This window comes from Astatotilapia calliptera, chromosome 6 (assembly GCF_900246225.1).
Source record: "Astatotilapia calliptera chromosome 6, fAstCal1.2, whole genome shotgun sequence".
In the NCBI taxonomy this organism is placed as follows: Eukaryota; Metazoa; Chordata; class Actinopteri; order Cichliformes; family Cichlidae; genus Astatotilapia; species Astatotilapia calliptera.
In genome coordinates, this window is record NC_039307.1 from 3,711,780 (window position 1) to 3,727,226 (window position 15,447).

The 15,447-nt window shown below is 41.1% G+C and overlaps 2 protein-coding genes across 3 annotated transcripts in view; one reads left to right on the forward strand and one right to left on the reverse strand.

Moving 5' to 3' along the window:
* LOC113023585 (zinc finger protein Aiolos-like) overlaps positions 1-15,447 on the forward strand; it is an 82,647-nt gene that overhangs the window by 15,273 nt on the left and 51,927 nt on the right. The window lies entirely within an intron of this gene.
* ccr7 (chemokine (C-C motif) receptor 7) lies at positions 10,431-14,292 on the reverse strand. Its single transcript, XM_026169747.1, has 3 exons — positions 14,061-14,292; positions 12,362-12,411; positions 10,431-12,135 (listed from the first exon to the last, which is right to left on the reverse strand). The coding sequence occupies exons 1-3, from the start codon at positions 14,212-14,214 to the stop codon at positions 11,071-11,073; spliced, it is 1,269 nt and encodes a 422-aa protein (XP_026025532.1). The 5' UTR covers positions 14,215-14,292; the 3' UTR covers positions 10,431-11,070.

The following is a 15,447-nucleotide window of genomic DNA, read 5'->3' on the forward strand; positions in this document are numbered from 1 at the left end:
ATTTCAGTTCCTTCTGCAGATTATTCCAGGAAGCAGGGGCAGCGTATGTAAAAGCCTTTTTCCCCAATTCTGTTCTGATTTCTGGGACAATCAATTGTAGGATATTGTGAGAACGACGGCTGCATTGGTTGTGGTTTTTACACATATAAACACATAAATAAGATGAACCAGCCCAAGGAGAGGTTTATAGATAAAGATCAACCAATGGGAGAGTCTACGAATATGCAAAGATGGACATTTAGCAGCAGCATACAAAGAACAATGATGTACACGATTTCCATAGCCGGTAATAAGACGTAAAGCACAATGGTACACAGTATCCAACGTCTTTAGGTAGTGGGCAGGTGCATTCATAAAAAGCAGGTCATCATAATCCAATAAAGGTAAAAAAGTTGCATGAATCAAGTGTTTTCTCACTTGGAGGGAGAAACAGGATTGATTTCTAAAAAAGAAACTTAGTTTAATGACAAATTCTGATCTATAATGATCCCTAGATACTTGTAAGATGTGACCATTTCAATTTCAGTTCCTTGAATTGTTTTAATCTTAGGAGACGTAGCTAACAACTCTTTGCCATTTGAGAATAACATGAACTTGGATTTCTCTGGATTTAACACCAACTTGAGTTAAATGGGACTGAACGACATCAAAGGCAGACTGCAGAAATTGCAGGATTTGTGCTACTGAAGGGGATGAACAATAAATAATTGTATTTAATCTGCATAAAGATGGAATGCTGCATTCGAGAAATTATCACAAAGGTTGTTTATGTAAAGAGAAAATAGCAATGGCCCTAATATGGAGCCCTGCGGAACTCCTTTGGATACTGGGAGAAAAGAGGAAGAAGACCCGGACACACTGTTTTCTTGGTGACAAGTAATTTGAAAACCAACTTACAGCATTTACAGATAGACCAATATTGTTTAGTCTATGTAATAAAATAGCACGGTCAACTGTATCAAAAGCCTTTAACAAGTCAAGAAAAAGAGCAGCACAGGATTTTTTGCAGTCCATTAAATCAGCGATGTCATTAACCACTTAAACAGCAGCAGTTATTGTGCTGTGTTGTTTTCTGAATCCTGACTGATGTTGGGAAAGAACTGAATTGATTTAGTAAGCCAGGTTTCTGATGATATAAGAATATCAGTATCTAACTCTTTCATCCAAATTTTCACAAAATCAATTTTGGGAAGAAGACTTCTGACATTTAAATGAGTGATACCAAGACCTGTTCGAGTTTTGAAATCACAAGGAGTACTTAAGCATTTGCAATCTGGACCGGGATTAGGTTGCACATTTCCAGATAAAAGAAGCAGAAGAACAAAACATTTTCTTTGCACAGTTTTTTTTTTTGTAGGATTACAGACTGATTTCTCTTAGTGCCCAATCTCTTTGGGGGGTGAGAGAATTGGGAAATAAACCAGTGATATTGAATAAATAAATCAGTTGGAATGAGATCTCTGCTCAGGATCACGTTTGAGAAGCTTCTAAAAGATGTAAAATCCCACCTTGTTCCCTTTGAGAGGAGTAAGAAGTGTGGTTTCTCTTGCTCTGCAGGCTGTTCCTGCACCTGATGTAGACAAAAAGCTGTCAATAAAAGCAATAAAGGAAAAAAGGCTACTGAGGATAACATGCTGACTGACAGAGGAAAAAGACCTGAGGTAGAGCATGGCTGTGTGGCCTGCTGGCTGATAACATATACAGATAGATATAGAAGTATAGAGAAATAACTTTCATTCAGAGAAACAAGTATTTGATACCCTAAAACCCAGCCAGAAGTGTGGGTTCTACAGATGTGTTTATGTGGCTCACAGAAATCAATCAATCCATCAATCAATTACAGATACTCCTGATCTCAACTCCATTTCAACCTTTCTGCCACCATGGGCAAAACCAAAGAGCTGTCAAGAGAAGGTGACAGCAGTGCGTAATTATTTAGAAATGGATGAAATGTAAATTGACCCTCCTCACCCACTCGTGGGGTGGCTGTAGCTCAGCAGGTGGAGATCCGTTGCTTCAGTCTTTGGACAAGATACTGAACCCCATGCTCCTCTGATGCACTGATTGGAGTCTGAATGTGTAGATGGATAGAAAGCACTTATGTGTAGAAAAGAGTGCTCAAGTAGAGCAGAAAAGTGCTGCATAAGAACAGTCAATTTATCATTTACCGTCAGTCACCCTCCGTCTGGAGCCCCACGCAATATCTCGCCTCTTTGCGTGACGATGATTCTGAGGAAGGTGGTGGATCAGCCCCAAACTAAATTTATTAATCATCTGAAGGCAGGTGGGAAGATAGTTTCCCAGAACAGCGCTGATAACACGCCAGACAACACCAAAATCTTGAATTCCCCTGCTCAAGAAGGCGCAGGTACAGACCTGTCTTAAGTTTGTCTGTGAACATCTAAATGACACAGAGAAGCCTTGGGAGAAAGTGCTGGGGGCAGAAACTCAAATCATGCAGACAGTGAAGAAACCTAAAAGATTTAGAGAATGTCTTTAAGGAGGAGTGGGCCAAAATCTCTCACCGTTGCTGCCACTGTGTTTGACAGCAAGGATTTCAGGTTTTGTTTGGGGTGGATCAAATACTTACTTCACTCAACGACATGCAAATCAAGTTATAACTTGTATGTACTGTGTTTCCTGAATTTTTGGACAATATTCTATGTCTCTCTATTAAAATGAAAGCGACATAAAAGAATTAGAGATGGTCCATTTCTTTGTGAGCAAATTTACTCATTTAGCAGATGTTCAACTAATTATTTCTGCCACTGTACATCACCAACAGTGTGTACAACAGTGTGCAGTGTGTCGGTGAAAAATGCTGATTGGTTGAAAGAAAGGGAGCTATAAAGAGTTCATAAACAAAAGACGTCTATATCTATCTGTGGTCGGAGAAGCTGCGCAACCAAAATCATTACAACCATACAATCAACTTCATCACCTTACTTTGAAATGGTTACTTTAAAAGCTGGGACCACCAAGTCTGACACCTCTGACAATCAGGTGCATCAAGATGGAAATAAAACACAGACACAGCTGCTCTAAGACTGAATCAGTCTGTTTCAACTTTGCAAACCTGAGAATAAACACACACGCACACAAAACAAGGAGACACACAGAAATGGACACTGTAAACACACTCACACTCCCCATATACACTCTATATTTAGGCCCCAGACCCAGGAGATGGTCCGCTTCACTCTGGGGTGGAGGCCGACCGGCTCAGTCCCCGCAGCAGCAGAGGAGTCCACCATCACAGACCCTAAACGGACGACCAGTTCGTCCTCTCAACCTCCAGCCCCAGATGGCAAACAAGGAACAGGGTTGTAAAAAGAGCCCATGCTTCACTCCGCCTGTTCATACGTGGTGTCCATGCATGGTGTTCTAAAGTGCATTTAAAAAGGGGGGCATGGCACAGACAACCCTCTGCCAGATAGCAGCTGGTGTCAGCACGACCCCTCCACAGAACCCTCAATGTCTACATGCGATTTAAAATTGAGAAGTGGGGTCAGGTGGGGTGAGGCTGAACGAACAGACCCCCTGTCTAGACGCCATTCAGTGTGCCCACCCAGAAGAGGTGTATGTGTTATGACAATGTAGGTAATGAGAGTGTCCAAGGCCCTGCATGTTTGGTGGTGTGATGGAGCGGGAAGCAATTAGGGATGGGGAGGAAAGGCCCAGAGGGCAAAGTGTCCTGATTCCTGGAGCCAGCCCCCCCACTGACCCCAGTAGGCACTCCTGTTCCCTAAAATACATCAAGGGCAGGGGGCCCCAGGCCCTTCTAGCCCAGGGTACATGGCTGCAGCACCATCTTGGGGCCAAGCCAAGGAAAGCCCACCCGACCCAACCACAGAGGGAAAACTACACCTGCCAGACATTCAGTCAACTCCCAGACTACATAAGGCAATAGACACCCAGGTTGAGTCCATCCTCCACCTCTGTTAGATCCTGTGGGTTTAAAAAAATAGATTTCCCGATTTTAAATAGATTTTAATTTGAATAGTCCGATATCAATTAATTAAATTCTGAAAGATGTTTAAATATAAATGTATTTTGCCAGAAACGCCAGAATCTCAGCTTATAACTCACAAAACTATTTTAACAACCACCGAGCAATTAAAGGGCAGGTAAATAGATTCTGCAAACAGAAACACAAAGCGCTGTTCACATCTCACAGATTCTTAAACTGCACGTTTCATCACTCCGACCAAAACTCACTGAACCAGCAGGAAAAGAAGATGAACCTACACTTCACATTTGAAAAACATCGTCATGACTTTTCTCTTACTTTTGCCGTTTAGCTTCCACCACAATAAAATCCCACTTCCTGCACAGTGCTGTCTCTCAGTGTACTTCAAGACCAGTTTCCCATCAAAAAATCTCTGTTTTCTGCATTTTTCACTGGCTTATTACCCACCAGTCTACCGTTGTGTACGGCCGCTGTTTTTTAGGAGGGAATCTCTGACAAGAAAGGCAAATTTCGGCTGTTCAATACTGAAGAAATTTCAGCTTTTACCATTTATGAAAAATTGGAAAATGCTTAGCTCAGTCTCTAATAAAACCTCTGTAGCTTTGCTCTGCTTCACGTCAGCAGCATCTTCATATCCTTGTAATCGGAAGGTTGCCGGTTCGAGCCCCGGCTTGGACAGTCTCGGTCGTTGTGTCCTTGGGCAAGACACTTCACCCGTTGCCTACTGGTGGTGGTCAGAGGGCCCGGTGGCGCCAGTGTCCGGCAGCCTCGCCTCTGTCAGTGCGCCCCAGGGTGGCTGTGGCTACAATGTAGCTTGCCATCACCAGTGTGTGAATGTGTGTGTGAATGGGTGGATGACTGGATATGTAAAGCGCTTTGGGGTCCTTAGGGACTAGTAAAGCGCTATATAAATACAGGCCATTTACCACAGGCCATTTACCATATGTTGATTCATGGTTTTCTTGAGTTCTCGATCTACTGTAACATATTTTTAAGCGAGTGTAGCAAAACCACGACAGACCCGATGACCACACGTTCATGCTTTTGAGGATTTCACACATTTTATTCTTCTGGTTGCTGTTCACACGCTGGGCTGCAGCCCACCACATACACCACAACAACAACATCAACTCAGGACCCAGTTCAGTGTTTTATCCTGGCAAGGCATGATTGCGGATGCTGTTTAGTTGCGTCCGCCTCCCCTGCAGCGGCACCGCAGACCACGCCCCGCAATAGGGGGTTATATGATATAAAGCTGGTCACATGCAATTTCACAGCCTCACACTTCCGGCCTACCCGGCCCACGTAGACCGTGAAGGCCAGGTCCTCAGGAGGATGCACCCTATGAATTTGGACACCCCCTACATCTAAGTGTCTCAAATGTCACTCAGCAGTGAGCTGCTAACTAGGAAATAATCCAGACAAGAGTAGAAGTGATGGACGTGAGAAGAAAGTCCCTACGGTTGGCCTGAAGGGAACGCCATGCGTTGCCAAGTCCGTAATCGCTCATGTACTGATTAATTACATTTGTGGACTGTCAGTTGCACTGAGTTCCTCCTGTATTGAGCATGTCCATTTCTTCATTTAGTTCACGGCTGAGGTCGCCCCCAAGAACAAGTGAGCAACCTGAGCAGGGTGTTCAGAGAGTGCACCACAAAAAAAAAAGCGTGGAAGAATGAGGGGTCATCAACATTTGAGCTGACAATACATAACGTTTTGTTACATATAAATCATTTAATTATTAGAAATCTATCCCCTGGATCTATAACTTGAACACTTTTATGAATTAAAATTGCCACTCCTCTTTGCTTAGAGTTATAGCAGGCTGAGAACACATTAGGAAACTTGCTTATCTATAGCTGTGACAGGTCTTAAATATCTTTAACCTTTTAACCTAGCACACTTTAGTGTACCCATGGTTGTGTGTGTGTGTAGCTGACGTTGCACGCTGTGTGTGACGCTTAAACGAAGGAGAAAAATCACACATCCATCATATGCAAGAAGGTGTGGTTCCATAAGAGCGCGATACATAGACCCGAGTGGTGCTTGGTGTTGTCTGATTGTATGTGTGCACATTAAATTATACGCGCCGTGAGGCTGTAGAGGATGTGCTGAAGCTGTGTGTGTGTGTGTGTGTGTGTGTGTGTGTGTGTGTGTGTGTGTGTGTGTGTGTGTGTGTGTGTGTGTGTGTGTGTGTGTGTGTGTGAGATCATGCGGTGCAGACGTGTAAAGTTCAAGGGTGCAGAAGCAGACACAAGAAAGAAAAGCTAATCCAGAAGATGTTGGGGGTGAGAGGGAGTTAAAAAGTAATGTAAGTATTTTTGACAATGCACAATTACAACTTGCTATCTGCAGCACTTTTACACGACCATAATACATCTGTGTGCGTGCTTAAGGCAGTGGTTCCCAACTGGTGTGCTTTGCGACAACTGTACAATATATTTTTGCACTGTACAACTACAGAAAAAAATATTAATGACTATATTATTTTTTTTAGGCAATTTAGGCTCATGCACACTTGGTAACTAGCAAGCTAAAAAAAAAAAAGGCTCGTGAAATCCAATAATTTCTTCTAAATGAAAACTCAAAGCTCACTTAAAGAGATGAGGGAAGTTTAATGATGGTGGAGTGCTAACACATTTGGAAAAATGATTTCAAATATGATGAGTGGTCTGCAGATGGGCTGCCTATAGTGCTTTTCTGTGATAACACAATCTGAAGAAGCACTGATGACATATCAGACGCTATACAGATGATTTGGTGTAGAAACGAGTACAGATGTGCCCTGAAATCTTGGCTCCTGGTTTGGTGCATCTATCCATCGACCTGTTTATGTGAAAGAAGTTAAAATTGCGTTAATAAATAATATGTGCACTATAACTGTAAGAAAAACTGCTGCATGAAGGTATAATACAAAAATCTCTTTGGGATCTGATGCTTGACGAGTGTGTTCACCTCACAGAATGAAGATTTATTATACAGCTTTATAGAAAACTGTGATGGAGAGCAGTTTGTTCAGTGATGCCTGACTCCCATGGAGTCTCCAGTGATGCTTCCAGCCTCACTGATTAGTTTGTTGATCCTGCTGGTGTTTCTGGCACTATCGTTACCACAGTAGAAGATCTCCAACATCTCGCTGCACACCTTAAAGGATCTGAGCTTCCTTACAAGTGGAGTCTGCTCATACCCTTTTTGTACACAGCGTCACTGTTGCTCCTCCAGCGTGTCCGCTGCTTTGACCTGATGCTGATGGGCGTAGTCGCAGTGTTTTTCATCCAGAAGTCAACCAGCATCTTTTTTGTCTTGCTGACATTCAGAAGGAGGTGATTTCTTCTGGGCCGCTCCAAAATGTTCCTGCACTCTGACTCCTGCCCACCCTTATTACACCTAACCACTGCAGTATCATCATTCCTTATTAAAGGACGTGCTCTGTGTATTAATGGGTTAATCTGCCTTTAAGTTGTCTGTAAAGAGTGTTATAAAAATGCTGATTCATTTCTTGATCTTGGTGTTCCCAAAACTCGTTGAGCATTATTTATATATTTACCTCCACATCATTCTGGATTTGATAGCTTGTTATAAATCCTTTGCAGCACGGTGCTTTTGACTGTCTTAAAAGCACAGCTTTACTCACTGTAAAGGCTCAAATGACTAAGAGAGCTTTCAGTTTTTGCAGTAGGTAAATCTACCGAGGAATGATTATTAACGCCTGTGTGTGGTTTCTGGATCGCTCAGTGTCTCTCACCTTGTCCCCTTTCACTGATGTGTGACAGTTGGCTGTTTGGCATTCTGCCGCTTCTGTCCAGGTGTACTAAGACTCATCCCCCTTCATATAGCTTGGCGTGGATGACGTTGCAGGATGGGAGTTACGGTCAAAAACACCCACAAGTCTCCAAAGCCCCAACGAGCTGCTCAGTGCTCGTACAGTCTCATGCAGGGGGTGGGAGGTGTTGTCCATGATGGATGTTAGCTTAGACAACATCCTCTCCTCCCCAACCTGCTCGACTTTCCTTGGATTAGTGAACTTATTTCATTTCTAACAGAAAATCATGTGTTTTTGTTTTTTTAGCTAACATATAATCGGCGCAGGCAGACTCTTTGTACTTTACCTGCTGACCTGCTGCCAGGCCAAACACATCAAACCTGTGGCTCAGGCTTAGCTGCCCCACTCCCATCTCCTTATACCCCTGACACTGAACCGGCCCTGATATCTAAAGAAACAGGTGAGATATTTCACATCAAGAAGTTTTTTCACCTGCAGGAGGCCTCTTGGGAAATAATATTTGCATTCTACACACTCTTTAAATAGAACGTTTTTGGAGAAGTGTGTGTTACTCTGCGTTTATTTTCCACACTGTCTTATGACTGTTGCAGGTGCTGAGAGCTTTCAGGAAGCTGAAAACAATTAAAACCTATTTGAGTTCCACCAGTTCTCAGGACAGAGACGTATTTTAGTTCACTATATTTTGTTTGAAAATTCATAATCGAAGGATTATTTAAGTTTTATGTTAAAGCAGTAAAAATTTATTTTACCCAATTTTATAGATGAGTATTGAAATTCACTTCCATCCCAAAAAACTTACATATATTTTATATGTATTTGGTTTAAGCCACCAATCACTGAAAAAGTAAAATTTAAAATTTAATTTATCAATTATCATAAAAAAAATATGAAAATGTAAAATATGACTTGCATATATCTCATCAATCTTCCCTGAAATAAAAATGTGTTATATGTTGCCGTGGTTTCCTTTGTTAAAGTGGTGGGGCCCAAAGTGATATGTTTTTTCCATGGGGCCCCAGATCCCCAGTGGCACCCCTGGTGGCGTCACGCACTAAACCAGGGGTGGGCAACTCCAGGTTTTAGATGTGTCCTTGAACCAACACAGCTGATTTAAATGGTTAAATTAGCTCCTCAACAAAGTTCTCCAGAGGCCTGGTAACGAACTAATCATGTGATTCAGGTGTGTTGACCCAAGGTGAGATCTAAAACCTGCAGGACACCGGCCCTCGAGGCCTGGAGTTGCCCACCCCTGGGTTAGAGCCACCTACCTCACTAACAGATGAAAATCTGTGTAAACCACAAACCCTTGTAATCACACTCAGTGTCGTGGATTTCGATTTCTTCGTCTCGTTACGGATTCTTTAATTCCAATTTATACTTCATGGTTATTCCGCTGATGAGTTTCGGTTATGTGATGTTTTGATTCATGTCTTGGTTTTTATTATTAGTTATAGTAGTTTTAGTTCCCTCAGTAATTGCCACTATGTTCCTCCTTTGTCTCGTCTCGTCAGTGCCTTCTCCTCTCTCTCTGTTACCACGTCTGGTGTGGGTCTTTTTGTTACTTCCCCGTTTTATTTTGAAGGTTAGTCTTCTGTTTTGTCTTGCTCTATTTTGACTTTGTTTTTCCTTCCTTTGTGGTTGTGAGTGCTGTCCTAAATGTCAGTGTTGTCTCTCTTTCCTTTCAGCTGTGCATCTTTTTAATCAACCCTGTGTACATGAATAGCCCCGTGTTACTCTTTGTCGACTCATCTGTTTTGTCTTTCTTTTGTTTCTTTTGTTTTTATTTTCTATCCTCAACTGAACTTTGAGTAAACGAGTGATGAATTGTATCCTTTCCAAATTTGGCAAGAATCCTTCCCTTATCTATTTTTGCATTCTAACTGTGACACTTAATACTTTGTATTTGTAATTAAAGCAGTAAATCATTGCAGCTGCAGCAATTGTCGCTGTGTCGAAGGGATGTGGTTAGTTAATGGATTCTCGCCACCTTCTGCACAACTTACTAGACTTTTAGTCCAAAATCAGTTGCTGCTCTAGTGCTACAGGGACAGATACGGCACATCTCACACCTCAGTACCTTCAGTCAGATTGGATTTAAGCTTCTTGTTTTGGCATATTTAAATTTATTGATCTCATCACTTTTGTGTGTTTGTTTTAATTTGATTGGCTTATGTAACATATTCATTTCTCAACTCTTGTGATAAAGTATTTCTTGTTTTGACTTGTCTTTTTATCTGCCCTGCATAAGAAATAGTCAAACTAATCTCCAACTTAATATTTTTATTATTTTACAACTGTAGATACTAGAGTAACTTTACATGATTCAAAATTCAGAATAATCTTTATTTATTCTATGCATTATGTGTTTATCCTAGACCTTCATACGCTATCTGAATCATGCTTTGACATCATCTTTTTTCTGATTGGCTGCCCCTTGCAAACTGATATCGGAGAGCAGGTGAGTGCCAAGATTGAGACGTCTGAAGCCTGAGCTTTTAGCTCGCAGGGATTACCATGATTAATGTGAGCTTCCAGTGTTGGAACACTATATACAGGACAAAAAAGAACAACAGATCCTGTGCAGCTAGCATATGAAGTATGACAAAGTGCACATTTTTAATTGTAATTTCTCTGAATATGCCATTGCTATTTTTGATGTAATAAGTGCGCCTGAAATCTTGTTTTAATATATTTAATCTTGTTTTGATAATCTGGGCTATTTACAAATGGCAGAGAAAAGTACAAATAAAAGGTACACAGCTGGCTTTAGTTTGATTTGATATACCCTGCTTTGAATAACAAGCACAAACAGACAGAAATAATATACATTGTAGCAAATGCAAAAATGATCATGAAAGTTGTTTAACAGATACAGACAGAAATAAACTCAGGTGATAAAAAGAAAAAGAATCTATGTAGATCAAACTTCTGTGTATATCAAACCTATTTTTAACTAAAAATGCACTTTTCTGTTTTTGTAACACTGTGTGGTAAGGTGTTTAATACTGTTGACATTTTTCTTTAAGATCACAAACATCTTGAAATATTCTACCTTAGAACAAATATACAAAAACAAGGAGAGCAGAAAAACATCTGGAAATCCATTTGTGTCATTCAGACTTTCTTTTTTTTCAAGCAGCGACATAAAATTAAGATTGAGCCAAATTTAGTTCAGCTTATTTGTGCAGTCCTCCACAAAAGTCCCAGTTAAGCTATCTACATATAAAAACATATGCTTTGATATTGTCCATAGCTCTTTGTAAGCAGGTGTGTAACACTAGGCTGAAGGTGCTGACTCCTCCACACGGACGCTGTTTTAAGGAGAAAATGTGGTGGTGGTCTCAGTTTCAGTGGGCACTGAGCTCCGCCTCCTCCCACAGGTATACCTAAAGAACCTCTCCTGGCTCATGCAGCCAAACTCTTTCAGTAGTTTCAGGAGGTCATAACGAAACTTTGTACCGATAAAGGCATAAACAAAGGGGTTCAGGCAGCACCTCAGGAAGGCCAAACTCTGGGTCGTGTCAGTGGCATAGAGGAGGTTGATTTCGTATTTGCAGTCCATCGGTACTCCGCGTGCTGTAAGAACTGTGTTCCAAAACAGGACCACGTTATAAGGCGTCTGGAAGACCAAGAAGACAGCGACCACAGCGAGAATCACCTTGATGGCCTTATTCCGTTCAAAGCTACGAGCATAGTAAAGGGTCCTGAGGATGCTGCTGTAGCAGAAGGTCATAAACAAGAAAGGAAGGACAAAACCCAAAGCAATCTGAGTTGCCTGGACGGTGATGCGAAGTGGGTCATAGTTGCTGGAGAAAGGGGTGCAGGTGTTGTTATTGATGGTGGTGTACACCATTTCTGGCACAGAGAAGATCAGGGCCAACACCCAGACCAAAGCTGATGACAACTTGCTGATAATCACTGCCTGGGAGCGGTGGCGGTGAGCAGAGATTGCTTTGGAGATGGCAAAGTAGCGGTCGACACTGATGAGGGACAGAAGCAACATGCTGCTGTAGAAGCTGACCTTATAAATGGTGTACATGGCTTTGCACAGCCCTAGACCCAGCACCCATTCTACCATGGAGTTGGCTGCCCAAAAGGGGAGGGACAGGGCTAAGAGCAGGTCTGCAAAGGACAAGTTGAGCAGGTACACATCGGTCATGGTCTTGAGTCGCTTGAAGTAGATATAAGTGAGGATGATGAGCATGTTTCCTGCCAGCCCCAGGAAGCAGATGATGGAGAAAAAGATGGGCATAAACACGAAGCGGAACTGCCGATTGGAGTGCTTCTTACAGAGTTCAGGAATCTCACTATAATCCCAGCTGGAAAAGCTGTAATCTGTGAATGTAGTGGTTGTGTAATTTCCATCGTCGGACAAGCAAGGCTGCAAAAACAGAGCAAAAAACACATGAAAAAAGTAAAATAACAGAGCAGATCAGACAAAACTACACCTGCCACCTGCCTTTGGTACATTGTACTTTTACACCACCACTTCCTGGGGGGAGGGGGAGCACTTGGTACCACAGGGGAAGACTGAGGTTCGGTAAATACTATTTATCCCAAACATATTTACAGCTGGAAGAAGAGCTTCAGTGAGGTGTTTCTCTTACCTTAGAGGTCATTAACCATACCAGCACAGTCGGCAGAAAGTTCTGGAGAGCTGAAAAACAAATGTAGATTATTTATTTATTTATTTTAGAAATAGGATCTGTGGAGACAAGCTTAGTGTTCATATAAACGATGACTTTTCAAGATGCTCAAACGTTAGTTTTGGACTTCCTCAGCTTCTGTGCGAGGGAGGTTTAGTAGAAAACCCATATACATGTATTTCTATGCAGATAATACCCAACTTCCAAATCAATTGGTCCTCAAGCCATAGAGGGCTGAATGACCTTTAAATTTCTACTTCAAAATTCAAAGAAGGGTGTTATTAGTTTTTAATATTGTATTGGGCCTGGACACCTCAAAAATGGTCTACTTATTCTGGATTGTATTATTTTTGTCCGTCTGTAAGGAAATATGTTCGTTAACAATTTCACTATGTGCATGTGTGTGTGTATTTCTGCACATGACTAACAGTTTGCATTGGAGTTACACAAATCCAGCAGATGCGTGCGTGGTACAGATCACATCTTTTGAACTAATCAAGCTATCAAACCCAAAATAAGTTAGTTAATTGGTGGTATTAGGGTGATTTCCTTTATAACACGCATGAAATTCGTGTTTATTTGTCAGCTTTTAACCCAGAGTGAAATTTGATATTTGGCTTTATTGTCAAGTATTATTAGTATAGTACTGGTTAACATTTGAAAGCTCGGGAAGAAACACAAATCCTTTGTCACATTTTTGTCACAGCAGATCCATCCGCTGTGGTGACCAACTGTAAATAAGAGAACAGCTGGTTCTTTGTTTTTCTTCTTCTATTATTGTTACATTGTCTACATGTGTGGGATTTTATGCTTGTAAAAGACTTGACAATAACTGTTTTCACTGTTTGACTGCAACGACTCTTTATTACTGCCAAACAATCATAGACTGTTTGAGAAGTTTTCCCCCTTCTGGCCTACATCTTTTATCTTTTCTAATCTGTTTTCGGGGCTTTTGATCATGTGGCCATCGGGGAAAACTCCGTTCCTTCTTTTTTTTTTCTTATGAAAGTTATTTGTGGTACTCACAAATCTGATTAGTGAAACTGTTAAGATAAATGAGACTTTTAATAGATTGTGACATTACTGATATGTTGATAATATTTAAAACTAAAGACAAGTGTTACCAACCGCAATAAAATCTGCTTCTATTTCCTAATTGTTGATGTAAGTTCTTTTAAATGCTACTAGTGTATTTTTAGTAATTTGGGCTTCTTCAAAAATGATACTTTGAGCTGCTCCTTTATTTCCCAAGGGGCTGTCGCAGCGGATGAATCTACACTCGACTTTGCCCAGATTATTACACCAAATGCAACCTTGTGATTTATCTAACCTTGCGACAGACATATACTAGAACAAACCATGCAAGGCAATTATTATTATTTTATTTTACCACCAGTAAGCAGGTAGTTGTAAAGTTGCTGAATCAAAGTCTCTAGTATTTAAAAAAGCAGCTTTAACACACTAAAAAAATGCAAGTCCATGTTAAGTGTTCAATAGTAGATGAAACTGCCACAGCAGCTATCATTAGTTTTAAAATATAAAACGTGAGATTTAAGAAACACAATCTTTTTGGTATTTTTTGTTTTTTGTCTGCATTTATTCATTCATTCATCACAGCGCACACAAACGTCCTTTAACTATGTTTCTAAGCTCTACTCACCTCTGAGAGGAGTCATGTTGGCTGACGGTAGTTCACTGTAGGTGAAGCCGCTGCACACGCGGATCTGTCTATTTGATGGTGCTTTCCCTTCATTCTCACTGACAGGTCTCTGAATTTTTTTTCCTGATACCACATCACGTGGTAACCACCACATGTGAAGTGAAACCACATGTCACAAAAGTTAACTTCAGTTAATGGCGCAGTGATATCATATGAAATATAGATGGAGTTCAAGCTACGATGGTGTGTGCCAGTTGGTGTTCTTTGTTTCTCTCTCCCTAACTCTCTCTCACACACACTCACACACACCCCTACCTGCCTACTACAACTCTTTATTATTATTATAAAGAGATTATAACCTCTTCAAAATCTTCACTCTACCATGTAACACTACACATGATCTATAGAATAAAAAGAAAGCACAGGTTTGGTGGTTTTGATCACGTTGAATTATTTGTTAACACTACTAGCAAACATTGACATTTCTTTGCACAGCCCTTTGCTCCTTGTATCTAACTGAGAAGTCGTAGGTGTTGATGCGTAAAGCACTGTGAAAATTTCAAATGTTAGTTCAGAGGAACTTGAGTGATTCTGTGCCTAAGGGGTGGCTGAAGTTCAAAGCTACACATTGCAGTCGGCAGATACTAATCTGAGAGCTAACACGTATTGACCTGATAATAATCAGCATTTGCTTAGAGCTGAATGAAACAGATGAATTCTCTGAATGTTTTGTGTTCATACTGAAAGATAGTTTTGCTTTCATTGACATTTGCTGCTGTTACTGTGACATTCAGGGCTAATGCTGGACATGAGGTGAAACCCTACAGAGCTGCTTTTTTTTAACTCAAGATCTGCACTAGCTTTCTGCACACCTGTCTCTCTGCGGTATTGTGGTTTGTTGCTTTCACTTGAGGCAGTACTAACCACAGTACAAACGTGGCATGTTACAATGCACCGTATCATCTTTCACGTTGAAACCATCAGATCTGTCAATCGGATGGTGATTAGTTTCCAATCTTATGAGGCTGAAACCTTACAAATCATTGCACAAAGATTTAAATCTCCTGCCAGATCTGTGGCATTACTCGAAGCACCTACTGTGTCAGGATCGGAGATGAACAGGATGATGGGTACTGCTGCTATGAAAAACAGGAAGAGGAAATCAGAACAATTCCTTCACATGTTACCCACTTCCCTTACCTGTACTGTGCAAAGGAGAAAATGCTATATGCAAGTGCAGTGAGCCATGGCGAAGCTCTTATTTCTGCACCATGAATGTTTTACAGTACTGTCATCAAACAGTACAGCTTTTAAGTAAGGCATTTAAAAGCAGCGTGCAGATGAATTCAAAAATATCTGGTGTGTTTGTTTAAAAAAGCTAAACAAA

Bases quoted from the DNA above. Each gene is read 5' to 3' on its own strand.
- ccr7 (XM_026169747.1), bottom strand. From the start codon at position 14,214: ATGTGGTGGTTACCACGTGATGTGGTATCAGGAAAAAAAATTCAGAGA. The intron at 12,412-14,060 runs GTGAGTAGAGCT...TTTGTTTTTCAG, and splicing joins CAACATGACTCCTCTCAGAG to CTCTCCAGAACTTTCTGCCG. The intron at 12,136-12,361 runs GTAAGAGAAACA...CTGTTTTTGCAG, and splicing joins TATGGTTAATGACCTCTAAG to CCTTGCTTGTCCGACGATGG.